General features: G+C 43.3%; 2 protein-coding genes across 4 annotated transcripts in view; one reads left to right on the plus strand and one right to left on the minus strand.

Moving 5' to 3' along the window:
* Window positions 1-9,747, minus strand: part of srgap2 (SLIT-ROBO Rho GTPase activating protein 2) — a 64,226-nt gene extending 54,479 nt beyond the window's left edge. For 2 of the 3 annotated variants that reach the window (XM_030051907.1, XM_030051905.1), the window contains exon 1: window positions 8,438-8,924. In XM_030051907.1, the coding sequence (XP_029907767.1) occupies window positions 8,438-8,504 (67 nt within the window). In that variant the 5' untranslated portion in view covers window positions 8,505-8,924. Of the gene's footprint in view, window positions 1-8,437; window positions 8,925-9,716 lie in introns of those variants that run through there. The other variant, XM_030051906.1, reaches the window with a different exon arrangement.
* A 293-nt stretch (window positions 9,748-10,040) lies between these two features.
* Window positions 10,041-13,151, plus strand: LOC115359691 (protein FAM72A). Its single transcript, XM_030052272.1, has 4 exons — window positions 10,041-10,619; window positions 10,843-10,920; window positions 11,569-11,693; window positions 11,843-13,151. Exons 1-4 carry the CDS (start codon window positions 10,468-10,470, stop codon window positions 11,935-11,937), a joined length of 450 nt encoding a protein of 149 aa, XP_029908132.1. The 5' UTR covers window positions 10,041-10,467; the 3' UTR covers window positions 11,938-13,151.
* The last annotated feature ends 3,001 nt before the right edge of the window (window positions 13,152-16,152 follow it).

Genomic DNA, 16,152 nt, shown 5'->3' on the forward strand with positions numbered 1-16,152 from the left:
CCCAGGATGGTGTGCCAATGTGCAGTGGCTCTTCTCTTCCACATCCACACAGACACCCAATAATGTTGTCACAACACCCAAATTTTGTCTCTGACACCCCCCCCTCCCTCCCGCCCATCCACTTTGGCCCTCATTTATATTGTGTTTGTTTGATGTTTATGCAAGCTTAAGATGAAACCTCAAGCATTCGTAAACATCAAGCTTAAGCATCAATGACAGGCCAAATTATTTTAAAAAACAGGGACTTGGATACGGAATTTAACAGTATTCTGGAACTGCCAGTGCACCCCACAACACACTTACACACAGACTCACGTACACACACGACCTACCGCCCCACAGCCCGAGGGATATGAGGAAACAGCAGTGACACCGTGGAGAAAGAGAGCGATGAGGAGGAGGGGGCAGAGGAAAGCAGGTATGACGAACAGGAATGCAAAGCTAGAGTATAAAGCAGCCAACAAAGCTAAAAGTCCCAGGTCCAAAGGTTCAATACAGAATGTGATCTAAGTGTTAGCGTATGTGTGTGTCTGTGTGTGTGCGTGCGGTGTGGTAACCTGATTAGCCAGGCCCTACAGGGGAGACAAATCTACATTATTCTTTCTCGTTTTCCCTCTCTTCCTCACAAACCCAGAAAAATGGGGGCAATTCAGTAACCCTGGCAACCATCGCTGCCTGCCTGCCTGCCTGCAGAAAAGGCACTGATGGAGGGGGAAGGAGAGAGAGAGAGAGAGAGAGAGAGAGGGAGAGGGAGAGAGAGATGGAGAGTGAAAAGGCTAAATTGAAGCACATACTGTACGCACATTCAATCATGCAGATGTGGCGTTAAGTCTAGTAGCCGTTTCTTCTGTCCTTTTATACCTCTCAAAAATTCTCCTCTTTCCAGGCCTCCACTTGCCTCTTTCCCAGATTCTCACCCTCCCCTTCCCTCCTTGGTCAAACTCCTGCCTTTTTTCTCCTCCTGCTCTCTGGCCACGTATGAGGGCTGTTCAAACACAACCTGTTTCCTCTGGCGTCCCCTGAGAGCGTTATCCAACCTTTCTACTGCTATGCTTTCCCTCTCTCTTCTTTCTCTCTCTCTCGCCCCTATTTATTTACAGCTGGATGTCTGTTCTCCTATTGATTGTTTTATAGAGGATATGAGTGGGCTTTGTCTCAGCCCGGCCTGGCTTTATTTAGATTCCCGTGTTCTTAAAGATGTTCTCACCAACACACACACAGAGAGAGACACACACACACACGGACATCCTTTCTTAGTCTCAGCTGGATGTGAGTCACTATGTGTAGAAAGACACACACATACACACTCAGACTGTGTGGTCACACATGTTGAAATCATAAAGTGGTGATTACTGGCCTAAACTGCCTGAGGAGGTGTGTCTAAAGGGAATGTGTCATATTTCATCAGAGCTGACAAACATCACAAGAGAAAATGACAGAGAGAGATGGCATGACAACGATAGCATTAGGGGGAGAGACAGAGCGAGAGCACGAGAGAGAGAGATGGAGAGAGAGAGAGAAAGAGAGAGAGCAAGAGAGAGAGAGTGAGAGAGATTTGAAAACCAGTGTTTTTGACAATGGTCTCATTGTTCATGTGGCATAGCTCGAGAGAAAGAAAAAGAAAAATTGAGAGAAAAAGAGGGAGAGAGTAGGAGAAAGAGAGAGAGAGAGAGAGAGAGAGTGTATAGGCTGATACGCTAGAGCTCCCCATTGACATTCTTACACACTCGCACAGGTTGCTCTGCTGTTGCTGTGTGTCAGATAAAGAAAGCAAAACTTGAATGAGGCACCCTAACAGAGGTCAAGGCCTCTACGTCAACCCTGGGCTCAACACACACACACACACACACACACACAGATGTGGGCTAGCCGAACAGTAACCCATTCTTCACCACAAACCTGCTCAGCTACATCGGCCCCTAGAAACCAACTGTCCCAGTGAAACGCTACAGTTGACATTATGCAAAAAGCCCAGAGCAGGTAACAACAAAGTCTGCAAGGCTGGAGGGCTCGGTGTGTGTGTTTTGCATGAATAAACATGACATCTCAAAATGTCAGTGGAAGAGCCAACACTTTGCCTGGGTATCTTTTAATCAAGTGCACATGACTGCACACACACACGCACACACACACAAACACCATCAACACCTGAGTGAAGGGAGGAGAGCGTTTAGCCAATCCCGGCATGCCTCAGTGCTGAGGGCCTTCTATAAGGGGTGGCAAGTTGGGATTAACCAACCAGGACAGACGGAACATCTGCTGCCCAATTGGAGCATCTGGAACATCTGGCACGAGTGAACAACAGTCATCTTGAAGCTGAACTCTGACCTTACCCACTTGGCCCCACCGGCTGTCTGCATCTCCACGTGTTTCCTTCTCTTTTTCTCAGTCTCTCTTCTCCAGCCGTCTGTGTCTATCCATCTGCCTCGTCATCTCTCCGTCTCTGCAGTCAACCATCAGGGTCTAATCGGCTGGGTGTTGCCGTTGGCCCATACCGGTTCCCCTGCATATCATGCTGCTAGAAGCTATGGTTATCATAGCAGACATTCCTCTCTTTATCTCTAGTCTCAAGACTGTATCTCGAATGTGGGGAGGTAAACTACGCAGGAACAGATTAAAGATCTCAATCCAAACCACAATAACACGCTGACTTGGGAGTAGCTGTGCGTGCGGTGTGTGTGTGTGTGTGTGCGTGCCTGCATGTGTGTGCACTGAAGGAGGCCAACTCAGCACTTAGCTTGTTTATAAATTTGGCGCTGTGTGTTTCTCTCAGGTGCAGCGCTGTAGTAAATTGCCACATTGAATATTGAAGAGCGGGGAAGCAGACAGATTGAGGGGCACAGAGAATCAATGAGAGCGTTTTCAGCCATGTCGTTCGCTGGGTGCTGACGCAGCACATGCACACACACACACACACACACCAGCACACACCAGCACACACCAGCAGGGCGGTGGGACAGCCTGCCTGGAACACATTTTTTGAACATCACCTATCAAAGAGAAGACAGTAGGGTGGTGAAATGGCACCGATTGCCATTTGATTGATTTGATTCAGATTCAGATTCAGATTCAGATTCACAAGGTTCCAATTCAATTCAAAACTGATTTGATCCCATATTGATTCAGTTGGGGATATTTTACACTGCAATACCAATTTTGCAGCTTACATATAGTTTGGCTTTGGTCCAACTCTTCTTTACAGTTTTAATTTTTAAATCCAAAATGCATTGAGACATCTGACTTTGGGTTTGATGGCGCCGGCTTCAGAAGAGAGGCTCCAGCCATTGTTCATTTATTCGCTCAAAACATGTAATTTGGTCAACTGAGTTTCCATAGGCTAGTAGTTCAGCACACAATAGCTACAGGACGGGAGGTGCTCTCCAAACAGCAAAAATCTTCACACATCCACACTGGGAAAAGGCTTAGATTAAAAGACTGATCTGTGGATTTTAAGAATTTGTAGCAGGTTGTTTATATGAAGTAGATATATATATCAGAAAATCTAGATTTTTACTCTGCCCTAGAAGACAGGATTTTCTATTTAAAAAATGTTTACTTTCATCTCTTGCTGCACTTGTCCACTTCCTTTTCATCTTCCATTTGTTTTTTTTTGTTTGTTTTTTTTTAACCAGTTGATCAGTGCTATCTCCAGCACACTGTCTGCAGATGACCCACCCTGATACATCAAGCTGAGTTAAAGAGAGTGTGTGTGTGTGTGTGTGTGTGTGTGTGTGTGTGCCATATGTGTGAGTGTGTATGTTTTATGTGACAGGCAACAGGAGTTCACAAAGTGCAGATGATTCCTTTGCCTAGGCTCTAAGCTCTGGGCCCAAACAGGAAGCCCCACACACTCCCTGTGTGATCTGTGTGTGTTCCAGCCTGACTCCTGATCCGCGGCTTTACACAAACATCCTTCCTGACAGATTATTTTAGGCACCGTCAGCGTTTTCTATTGAGCACACAATACACACACGTACACACACACTGACACACAAATCCATGAAACCTACCAGGCGCCTTTCTTTCCCACTCTACGTCCCCGAGCTCGGACACACACAGACACACATTCACACATTCGCACAGAGCCTATAGTGATCACACAGTTACAGTCAGAGCTGTGTGATTGAACTGTGGTCACTAGGATTACTTAATCAATATAGTCCAGCCCTGATTGACTAGGACCTGTTAAAACAATCTCACACGCACACACACACACACACCCACACAGCTGTTACGCAACCATGCAGTCAAACACACACATAGTAATTGAGTGTGGGTCGTTAAGAGATCACGTTTAAGTGGACAACAGGAGATTTGTGGGAACTCAGGGATATCCTCACACAGCCTGTCAACCTGACACACACACACACACACACACACACACAGAATTCTCAGAATAATCATGGCTGATATCTGCTGATCACAAATAAAGGTAGCAAATAGTATTATATATTAATATTATTTGTTTTGACTATTTGTGTTTATTTATTTAATTGTTAAAAAAAATAATCTGTATTAGCTGATTAATAATTTTGCTGAGAAACTGTCAAAAATAATGACGAATTCTCACTTAGAAATGGGCAGAACCCAAAGTCTGGCCAAAAAATAACTTTATTATGATACGAACACAGAAAAGAAAGGAAATCTTCATGATCTCAGTGATGCTGCAATCAGCAAATGTTTGGTATTTTTACTTTATATGAGTTAAATCAGTTATCAGTAGACAATTAATTTTCTGTCAATCAACTAATTGATTAATCAACTAGCTGTCCCAGCACTAATCAGAAGGCAGCTGCAGCAGAACATTCAGCTGTAAAACAAGAATCATGCAGTCTCGATCTTCGCTCCACTTTCTCATCCCTCTATCCTTGTGCTTCTCACTACAGACGCTGTCAGTGACCTAGCTGTTAATAAATGATAAACAGCAGCCTGCCAGCCCAGTGCCTCCCTGCCATCCATATCAGAAGACCCTCTGCAACCTTCCCGCTCCCCAAGCTCCCCTGATCAAATATACATCAATGAAGTGCTGCGCAAACACTCACAAACAGAAATATTCAGTCCATGCATAGAGTCAACCACACATACGCACAAGAGCACGCATGCAAGCAAACCTCTTGCTGCGTGTCACCTCCTCTTCTATTGTGTGTGGGTGAATGCAGCCATTTACCCTAAATCATATGTTTTTCTGGCTGTCTTGTAAACAGGCAGCCTGGTAACACACACGCAGGCAGACACTCAATGACGGCCACAGGCATGTGTCCCTCTTCAAGGAGACGCGCATAAATCAGCATCACATCTGCAGCGCTGTCCCAGTTCACTAGCCACGCTGGATCAGGTCTCATGGTATTCAACAGGGAATGAGTATCAGTATGGAGAGATTGCCTGTGTGTGTTTGTGTGTGCACGCACTGAGCCTAAAAATCAATAGAGGTATCCAGTGCATCATCTGTTCCAACCTTCCTGCTTCCATCATTGCTTCCCTCTATGTGTGTCTCTCACAGACCACAGAAAAAAACACCATAATCAATATTTTTTTTATCAGTAGCAACACCGGGACCCATTTATACAGGCAAACATTTATCACCAATTCCAGATGTTTAAAATACTGAGAGATGCCAGAGTGCTGGGCCAAGGCACACTTGAAAATGAAGCACATGCCAAATGTTTTCTAAAGACTCAGCACTGCCTAATTTCGACTGAAATGTTTTTCGCTGCATGTATTTAAACGCTTTCCATATAAGTGTACCAGCCTTGCTGATTGCTAAACGAGCCATTTGCTGCTGGATGTGCGCTGCCTAGATGAATTCGACACTCTGATATAGAGGCTGTAATAGCGACAAAGCTAAGAGTAAAGGCTAGGTGGGTGTCTGGTTTCCATCCAAAATGGGCGTTCTATAGACGATAAATGCTAGGTGACAAAGCTCGTTCCTTTATTCCATTTCAGCACTGTATAATCATTTGCATCTGGGCTGGAGCGTTCCTGATCTTCTTTTACACAGTCTTTCACACACTCACAAACATACACAGACACACAGTCTTCCTGAGCAGCAGGAACATTCCTTGCAGCAGCCAAAAACTCACATTAGAATATCAGCAGTGCTCTGCCTGTGAGGAATTCCCAGGCTTAGAAATGGATGGTGGTATTCAGGCACTGGTGTGAGTGGGTGTGTATATTATTCGTCAGCTCCCATGCCAACAGGTGACAACACCTATTGAAATCTCCAAAACCTCAAATGAAAATGCTTCAGGTTTATTCCAATACACAGGTATTTTAGTGCATCTGTGTTTAGCGTGTCATGTGCATCTTGTGTCCTCTTGCACTACTGAGCTGTGTGAATTTAAGCCACAAGGATTTACCTTAGTTTTCCCTGAGAGGCCACATGGTTGCAGAGTAGCAAAGCCCACTCCTGTATCTCAGGCAGAGCAGAGAGAAAGGGGTCAGATTAGGTGGCAAGTCCTCCCCTGATAAAAAGGACTACAGTAAACACACCAGACGTTTGTGGTGTAATTTCAGACAACTCAGATTCACGCACAGAATGCAGAGGCAGTTGTGACCTGTAGCTGCTTCATGCGTTGCTGTGTGATACCCTCCATTAGAAAATCTCTAACAACAGTGGACAGGGTAATGACAGACTGTCTGCAGGCTGCTGGGAATGTCACAGCATCTGGAGACGCCTCTACACAGGTGGAGACACACACACACACACACACACACACACACACACACACACACACATCTTAAACAGTTGTGTGAAGGCACAGGTTTACCCTTTCATCTGTGCAGTCCAGACAGGAAAGATGGTATGAGAGAGAGTGCAACAGATCTGTGCACCGGGGAGCAGTGAAGTGTCTCTGACAGGAGCAATCGATGCAGAGGGTCGATGGACAAATATTAAGTCCACAGACTGACAAACACAGCGGACAGCCCTCACAAAGCAGCAGGGACAGAAAGCCTTTATGTGGGCTGCCAAGCACAAACAGAAGGCTACTGGGAGACTGGGACAACGACACTAATATACTGTAGTGACAGCCACAATGGTTTGTAGATGGACAGGTAAACAAGAGGACGCAGTTAATGAGAACTTAGTGGGTACTGAGCAAAGCTCTAGTTGGCTTAGGCTACTCCGTCGATTAGTTCTACTGACAGCACCATCGCAAACCACGGCGCCCAGACTCTGTGGTAAACATGTACTCTCAAAATAGATATGTTTAAGTATGACATCATATAAAGATGCACTGTATAACACTCCTGTCTCTCCAGAAATGCCTTGACTGGGGCTGTTGTCACTCTCTCCAAGACAACAGCAGGTGACACTGGGTCTGGAGGAAAACAGGAGGCCCCAAGGTGACGATTATGGAAACAAGGCTAGGAAGAGGATGGGTGTCCTGTTCTCAAATGGACATGAGGCAGGGAGAGGGGAAGGAGGGCAGACAGACTTATCTGGTGATCAGCCACTGCAGCAGAAGTGGAAACATGCTGTTCATCAGGAGGGCAATATCCTGTCCTCTGTCTTCCACTTCCCTCTCTGCCCCCTAGTCACCTCTGGGCTCTCTCCATTCCCAGCTCCACCACACCTTAACCAGATCTGATAAGCCCCCAACTGCCACTCTGACTGACAGAGTCCAGTTGAACATAGTGTGCCTGATGACAGAAACACTGACACAACACCAGCTAGTAAACAGTTAACAATCCAACACCCCTTCCACCCACTACAACCCTTTAATGTTCTGGATCCCACCCCTGCTGCACTCCCGTGTCCTTGATCATCGATGCAGTCGACACCAATGAACCGTGGTCACTGGACGACCCAGGTCATAACCCAGCCATTTAATTGCAATCAGCCATCCATGCATGCGTCTTTGGCGCGCGCGCGCGCGCACACACACTTGCAGCATGTTCAATAAGCGGCTGTGAACGGCAGCACACACCAGCACACAGACATGCAGGAGAAAGAGAAAACGCCCTGTCTGTTCCATGTCGAAACCCCAACCCTCCGGGTACACAACCCACACACATGCATCACCTTTACAGTAAAGATGTGGCTTTTGTATTAGACATAACATAAAACCCCCATGTGCACAGCAACGCCGATATCAAAACAATTTCTCGTCTTTGTTAGCCATCTGTGTTGCGATTAAAGGCGACTGATCACACGATTAATGACACACTGATCATGATGTTAAACCCATCAAAACATTCTGACGTGCCCCCACGGTATGATGACAATTTTACATCCATAACTGGATGATGAAACACAAACAAGCTCCACGTTAGACATTAGAGGCACGAAAAGCTAATTGGACAAGCGAGGGTATAGAAAATCATGCAGCCAAGATGAGGAAAACACAATGTAACAAAGCACTGATTATGGATACATCGCTCGCTTGTAAAAGAGTCATAATCTTTCATAATCTGAAAATCTTTTATAAAGTTGTACCTTTAACTTGAGTTTCATATTCGGCCACAATCTCCTTGTCCTTTCGGAATTTGGCCGGAGACGTCATGGCTGAGTTTGGTGATCCAACCACTTGCCCACGTAGAGAAGTCAATTTTGTATCAAATTAAACAGTAAATCAATTGTCTAGGGAGATATGCAACTCTTGAAGTAGTTCTGAAAAAGAGAAGCCCGGTGTAAGAGTGCAGATTTCTGAGTCTCTCCGCGGATCTGTATTGTCTCCTTGCCTGTGTTCACTCAGGGCGCATTGTGAGTTTGGCGCTGCTGCTGCTGTATGTTCCCATCCGTGTGGCTCCGCCGAGCCTCGCCGCCTCCTCAAAACCGGTTATGGTACAAACAACGCCAAGAGAAAGGAGATTCATTCCTCCTAAAAGAAAAAAAAAAACCCACAACAAACACTTGTCATTCAGCAGTCCCCAAAGTTTCTCCGCCGCGGGTTTCTGTCAGTGACTGTGCGAGCTGCCTGTCCGCCTGCTCCTCCTGTAGTCAGTGAGAAGAGGAAACGGAGCAGATGCAGGGCTGAGTGACTGGACAGCCCAATGCGCAGGACAGGCATGGATGCACTCATGCAAAAGCTGTACTCGTTTGGGCACAGAAATCACAGCTGCAAGTCACAATCCAGCTAAAGTGTGTAGGTGGTGGACTATGAGGTGCGGCTGGTCGTCATCATGAGGCAAACATCCATGTAGCCTAGAATAAACCAACTACATTTTCATAAAAAAAAGAACTGTCTTTTCCTATCATAACTTCATCCTCATGCTATAAAACTTCAGTTTGATTTTATTGGATTGATTTTACACCGTGAAGACTCTGTTTCTGCCAGTGATGGGTGGATAAAGTGAATAAATGTGGGTTAAAATCATCTTGACTTATCTCCCTGTCTACAATTACATCACTTGAGGAATTTGCAGTAGTCTACCATATCCCCGTCTGAAAGTTGGTAGTAAAACTGCCTGTCACCCGGGTCTGTGTGGTCACTGGGTGTGCAGTTTATTTAACTGTTTCAGTAAATGTGTACTAGGACTCTGGTTTAAGAAAAAGCCACCAACTTAGCTTTGGCGACGGTGAGGACATCCCCCTCCCCTTTCCACAGAAATTGGTGAAAAACCCAAAGCTAACATTTAGCCGGTTAGCTTGGTATTTTCAAAAGTATTCCGTTTGAAATTAATGTTTCACACAATGGAAAAACCTCAATATTTCACTTAAATTTCATTCTACTACGCAAACATTGAGCAGAGCTGTCCACTCATCTGTAACGGACCTCTCCACCTCCCTCCGTTTTTTAATTCTTCAACTTCTTACACCAAAAAAAAAAAAAACTATGGCCCCGCCTAATTTTATACGACAAGGGTAATATTTCCCATACCACGATTGGTCGAGCGGATTTTGAACGGCGTACAAGCTAACAAATAGGCTTCAAGAGGGGTTGAAAACGGGCTAATCAACTCTAATGTTAACTAATCAAACGTAGACTTTGTGATGAAGTTGTCCAATGGCGTCAGTCATCACGGAGCACATCCAATCAGAGTCAGCTATGGGACCGTTTAAAGAAAGTTTCAGGAAGTGTTGTTAAACACCAGGAAGTTGTAAACAACAAAGCTGACAGCTATTTAGCTGTTAGCTAAATTGGGACTGGATCCGAAGCCAGCGAATTTAAATTAGACGCGTTGATCGACAAAGTTGGTTATTTAATAAGACGACAGCTAAGTTGAGTCTTCGTTATACAGACTGTACCACGGAAACTGGGATTTGTTCGCCTGTTTATGCAACAAGCTAACCGTCTTCCGTTACATCGCCAGGATAAGGCTAGCCCAAGGAGACACTGGATATCGTCAATGCTGGTGAAGTTCACGTCGAATAGCTTGTTATTATTGTGAATTTGGACGGATATCGGCGAACTGGCAAAGGTGGTAGTGCCCGAGCCTCGTTGCTCTGCTGGATTGGCTGTCTTTGGCTGACAAACACTGGGCAGAGAGAGGGAGCGAGAGACCGTCCATTTTAGCAAGACAACCATGTCTACATCTAACGCCAATTTCAAAAACAAGTGTGTGACCCAAGTAAACTGCATATTCTGTGACAGTCTACTCTGTACGAGAGGCATGAAAGCGGTGCTACTTGCAGATACTGAGATTGAGCTTTTTTCGACCGACATACCACCCAACAGGTAAATGCTAACGCTACCTAGCCTCTGCTGCTAGCCATTGTTTTGATCTGCTGTTAGAGCTAGCCACACTGCAACCTTATGTACCTGATTGTTGAGATGAGTAACAACATGCAGGGACCTGGACTATGATTAACACGATGTGCTTTATCAACAGGTATTGCTATTATCTGTATCATTTGATAACTGTGTTTTCTTTTTCATCACATGCACCCCCACCCCCCAGAACTGTTGACTTTGTGGCCAGCTGCTACTCCACTGAGAGCTGCAAATGCAAACTGAGAGATATTGCCTGTCTCAAGTGGTATGTAGAGCCCTTACATAGCCCTCAAGGGTTTGCTTTGGTCTGACCATCTGTTAATGTGAGATGCTGACAAGGAGTCTAGCTACATGAGGCACATAGGCTCAAAAAACAATAGCGCCTACACATCCTTTTTGGCTGTTTCTCATAGGATACATCTGCAGCTGAGTTTAAAATGCTTTTGGTTGGGGTTAGAGTGTGTACTATATGTTAGGGTTGAGTCCTGATCGCAGTGTCCTGGGTTTGAATCGGACCTAAGGCCATTTGCTGCGTGTAATTCCCTCTCTCTCCCATGCCTTTCCTGCCTCTTTCTCTACTGTGACTGTCAAGTGAAGCAGAAATGTCAAGAAAATTATCCTTTTAAAATGTTCTCATTTATCTTCTCATTTATTGCTAATATTAACCTTAAGCCAAGTTTGTGCTGTTATGAGGCTTTTGTGGAACCTCTTTTGTATTCCCAGGCCTTTGTTGTTGTATGCAAAGAAAAACAAAAACAAAAAAACATCGGACAGATAATAGACACCCACTAGTTGAGTTAGCACTTTTCACAGGTGCTCACAATAAAATGCTGACACATTTTTCCTCTTTGTTTTCTCTCTACCCCCCACCCCACCTCTCTCTGTCTCTCTCTGTTCCACTCGGTCCCCCCAGTGGTAATGTTGTGGGTTATCATGTTGTGGCCCCCTGTAAACCCTGCCTGCTGTCCTGTAACAATGGACACTTCTGGATGTTCAATAGTGATGCTGTGTCTACTCTCAACAGACTGGATTCTACAGGTTGGAATAAGCTCACCTTGTTGAAGTTTTGAAAACTAGATTACATTAAAAAAAAAAAAATCCAAAAAGTTGTTGAAACTTGATTCAAAAAACGCTCTTGAAACTTGTTTCAAAAACAGTTTGTGACCCTTTCTCCACTTTGTCTGCAGGTTTGAATCTGTTGTTGTGGGGGGATCTTCCTGAGCTGGACGACAGTGAGAACGAGGACTCAGAGAGCCCCTCAGAGGAGGAGTGTATTAGGTAGAAAGGAAGATGGATAATGAGGAGCAAGCGACCTGGAAGGCCAACGTCTGAGAGGTGGAACCAGAGGAGTGGACAAACCCTTGTTTGACAGGAGAATGATGAAAGAGAGGCCTTAAGCTGTTACCATGCCTTTTCCCTCACTTTTCACTGTTTAAAGCACAGATGTATACACTGACCAACACACATTGTTTTCTTTTTCATTCATTTCCTCTCTTCTTTATCTTTGTGTGGACTATCATGAAACACATGGCTCAAGTATACTGAATATCACAAATGAGTAGAGTCCTTCTTCTAGTGCATTCTACTTCCATCACTGAGTCTCCACTTAGCTCATGATTTTGATAGACTCATAATTATGAGTTGCTGTGAGTGTGGGACAACAAACAAGCAAAACGAGCTTTGGCTTACCAGTGAATGCTGTGTTTTTTTTTTCACACTGTTTACATTAAGTCCAATTTTCTGATGAGATGACTACAATTCATCTGTTGCTCTTTTTAATGGCAGTAATAATCTGTAGATTGATGAATATGCTGTAATATGGCTGCAAACAGCAAGCTCCCATTGATAGCCATGTCTTCAAGGCTTATATTCTTTATGTGTGGCTGGGTGCTGACTGAGGGGTTGTTTGCTTTTGAATCCTGTGTATTAGAGAAATAGCACAATTATTGACTGATGATATCTATCTATGAGTTGCTTGCTATTAAGGGCATATTTAACATAGGTTACCTTACTAGCTGAGGTTCTATCAGCGATACATTTTGATATGCTAATACAGTGTCTGTTACACAGTAACAGTATGTGTTTGATACCGTGAAGAACTTGACTGTAGCAGTATCTGATACTAACTTTCTAACTTATGCGTATAGGGTGTGCTTGCACAAAGGCTTGGAGCAGTTAAAAGCTCTGCTTTCATTTTTGCTAAAAGCCCATAAATCAATAATGTAGTCATAATTTGCCAAATTGATGGCATTGGTGCAAGGCTAAAATTGAAATTAGCAAAGGTGCAATTTTGACATAACAGTTCAATCTGGATCACTCAGCAGAATTAGGATCCCAGGGTTCATGCTGTGTTTCTGTGACAACTGTTCAGATTTATGTAGCAACTTATTTGTAGCATGTGAAGAAAAAAAAGAAGAAAAAAAAAACATTCCAAAGAAACATGTCATCAGTATGGAGCTTTGGGACTGGCCAGTCATCTGAATGAGATAGTTATGCCACCCTTGGTCAGTCTTCAGTATGGCATTTTATATTTTCTTAACTTAAGTGTCGTTTCTTCCCCTTTGTAGTCTGTATATCAGGCCTGGATACTCGCAATGAAAATCCAGCCTTGCTGACATTTTGGCTGCTGATGATGAACTGTTGTTGAACTGTGGGGTCAGGGTTGGTGTGCTGGTTGGAAACCACCAACTGACCAATTATTTGCCTCAACTTGCTGTTTGCCAGAGACGAGCTTTAAGATCCACACATGGGGGTTTGCGGTAGAAGGAGTTAAATGAAATCAGGCCCTTTTTGGCAGCACAATCCATGAGCTTTTGTCATTGTTTTACTGCTGTGTCTTGCCAATGCTCTGATCCTGTCTTAAAATGGCATTGTTTCTGTGAATGAATGAGAAAAGTTGCCTGAATCGTTGGCAAACTTTGCTGAAGAAGCTAACATAGAATGTCACGTTTTTTAAATGAAGGGCAAGGATATACTGTAGGAGGTATATTTTACCTATAATTGGCTTCTGTGTTGATATCCATGCTATAGCCTGTGAAAAAAATCCACTTAGTGGAAGGTAAACTTTGACTACAACTGCAGGTCATTTACAGATTTTAACATCCTTCACCGTTAAAATTACAACTGACAGTCTGCTAGACTTGCACACCAAATACAAATATACTGTGTGTCATCTTTGTGGTCATGTTCTGTTATGTGATAAACTTATATATAAATATATATATCTATATCACCTAAGGATACAATTTAAGAAGTGCATCAGCTAGGTATTTATTAAATTCACACACCAAATATCTGTAACCACATATAATTTCCCTTTTGTTTACAATCTTTGTTTACAAATGCATTGTTTTGTATTGTGCTATAGTACTTATGTTTTTGTTCATCTGTTTAATATTTCATTTGTGATGTAGTGCTTTTTTGTATGTTCGGATGATCGGATGTGTACAGTTTTACCTCACAAAGGTATCACTTGCGAGCTTCCTCCAGCTAGGACAATTGTTAAAAGATAATCAAAAGGAATATTTAAATGGCTGTTTATGACGTGAATAACTTTGATTAACTTGCCCTGCTGAAAAATGTATTTTTTGAAATTGCACTGAAACTGCATTGGTAGTTTGAAAATAACATGATTTGTTGTTTTGTATGCTTGTTAAATTAATAAACTTTTTTTTTTTTTTTTTTTCAGAGTACCTTGGTATTTCTACTTTGGTTCTGTTGACATTTGAAGATCCATTCACTCGGTTACTGCTTGCACTATGGAACATTTTTGGTTATGTTTCATTATATCATATGATCATTGTATGCTCCCTCTAGCAGTAATTCTTCTGCATCGTGGTGCACAATGAAGCTCCATTTATGTTTCTGAAGAAAAATTGATAGTGATACAGTGTCAGTTTCACTGTTTGTACAATCGCATGTTGTTGTGCAGTTTTCATGGGCAAGATTATTGTTCTCCTGTCTTTTCACAATTTATTAACAGATGACAAGTTAAATAATACACTTGAGATGAGATCAACTTCCACAATCCTGGACCTATATCTGTTATTTACAGATACATATTTTTAGCAGAAGGCTGTATATCATTAGAAAGACAGAAAAACAAACAATTCCTTCAGTTTGCTTTTATGTCTGGCTGTAATGACGCTGCAGTTTCATGCCCCCTGGCAGTGTCCACATCTCCGTGAGAGACAACACTGCATATGGGTGTGTGTCTGTGTGTGTGTATACCTTCAAGGTTAACTGTTTGTCATCAGTATCACTTAGCAAAATTGCTTTTCTGGCAGAACAGCAGAGCAGACTGCAGTCTTTTCTAGCCAAACAGCGCTGTGGGATAGAGACGCTGCTAGAGGGCTGTGGTGGACTTATTTTGAGGCTGTGTGTTGTCTATGTTTGTGTTTGTGTGTTTCTACTGTGGGAGGATGAGCATGGTGTTATTTTGAGCTGGGTCATTTCATTTATGCAGTATGCAGATTTGTAATATTCATGAACAACACTTCACCGAACAGACCGACAGTCGGGTGAATGTTTATAAGCCTTACACTTGTAGGCAGGTTGCTTTTTGCAGGTAAGCAGTTCTGTGGATGCACTTTAAATTCACGAGTGGGATTTTGATTTCCATTCAGGAGGCTGAGGAGGGGGAATAGTATTGTGAAACCAAAACTAACTACAAAAGGAGAAATTACTTAGGCATATAAAACATCCCTGAAAATAAATGTAATCCCTTATCCACAAACTATGATAGAAAAAACACCCTCTAACATTGCCAAAAGGAAATGTTTCCTGACCAGTGTTTGTGCGTTTCATGCTGTTTTCAGAACTTAGTGTCCACTTGTAAATCTTAGCACAAACCAAGAAAACCAAACTTTTTTTTTTTTTTATTTTTTATCTTTCAGAATTATGTGATTGTAGTGGGGTGATATGCTTTTGCATGTCTACTTGTCTCTCACATTCTCAGCCATTTGTTGGGACATGCACAGGGCAGTTGAGGCAGTAATAGCAAAAAGTCAGCAACAAATAGTTGCGGCCTGTTCTGTTTTCACATGCTTTTGTAGACAGAGCATCCACCCATCTTACAAATCATGCCCATACAACATCATCTCTATGCACGCCTTACCTAATGTGTAATTCATGAACTTAAATAGACTGTTCTTTTTGGTTCAATTTAAAGACAACCAGTAATATTGAAGGGGAGTCCAAAGGTTACACACTGATCCATTCAATAATGTAAAGTCCACCACACCCTATATCATTGAGCCCACCTAGTTGTATGGTGTGCAATCAGGAAAACAGTGATTTGGATGTTTCTCTGAGTGACAGTCACACCCTCCCTCTCCCTACAAAGGGCTTTCTCCTGCAAAAGGCATCCAGGCTTTATAGACTTTACAATGGTAGTTATCCTCAAAGTGCCCTAAAGGTGCTCAGTTTCCAACAGTGTAAGACTGTGGTTGCTCTGGGCAGCTTCTAGGTGTCAGAGTGTGTCTCACTGTGTAAATGT

The sequence above is a fragment of the Myripristis murdjan genome, chromosome 5, assembly GCF_902150065.1.
Source record: "Myripristis murdjan chromosome 5, fMyrMur1.1, whole genome shotgun sequence".
NCBI lineage: Eukaryota > Metazoa > Chordata > Actinopteri > Holocentriformes > Holocentridae > Myripristis > Myripristis murdjan.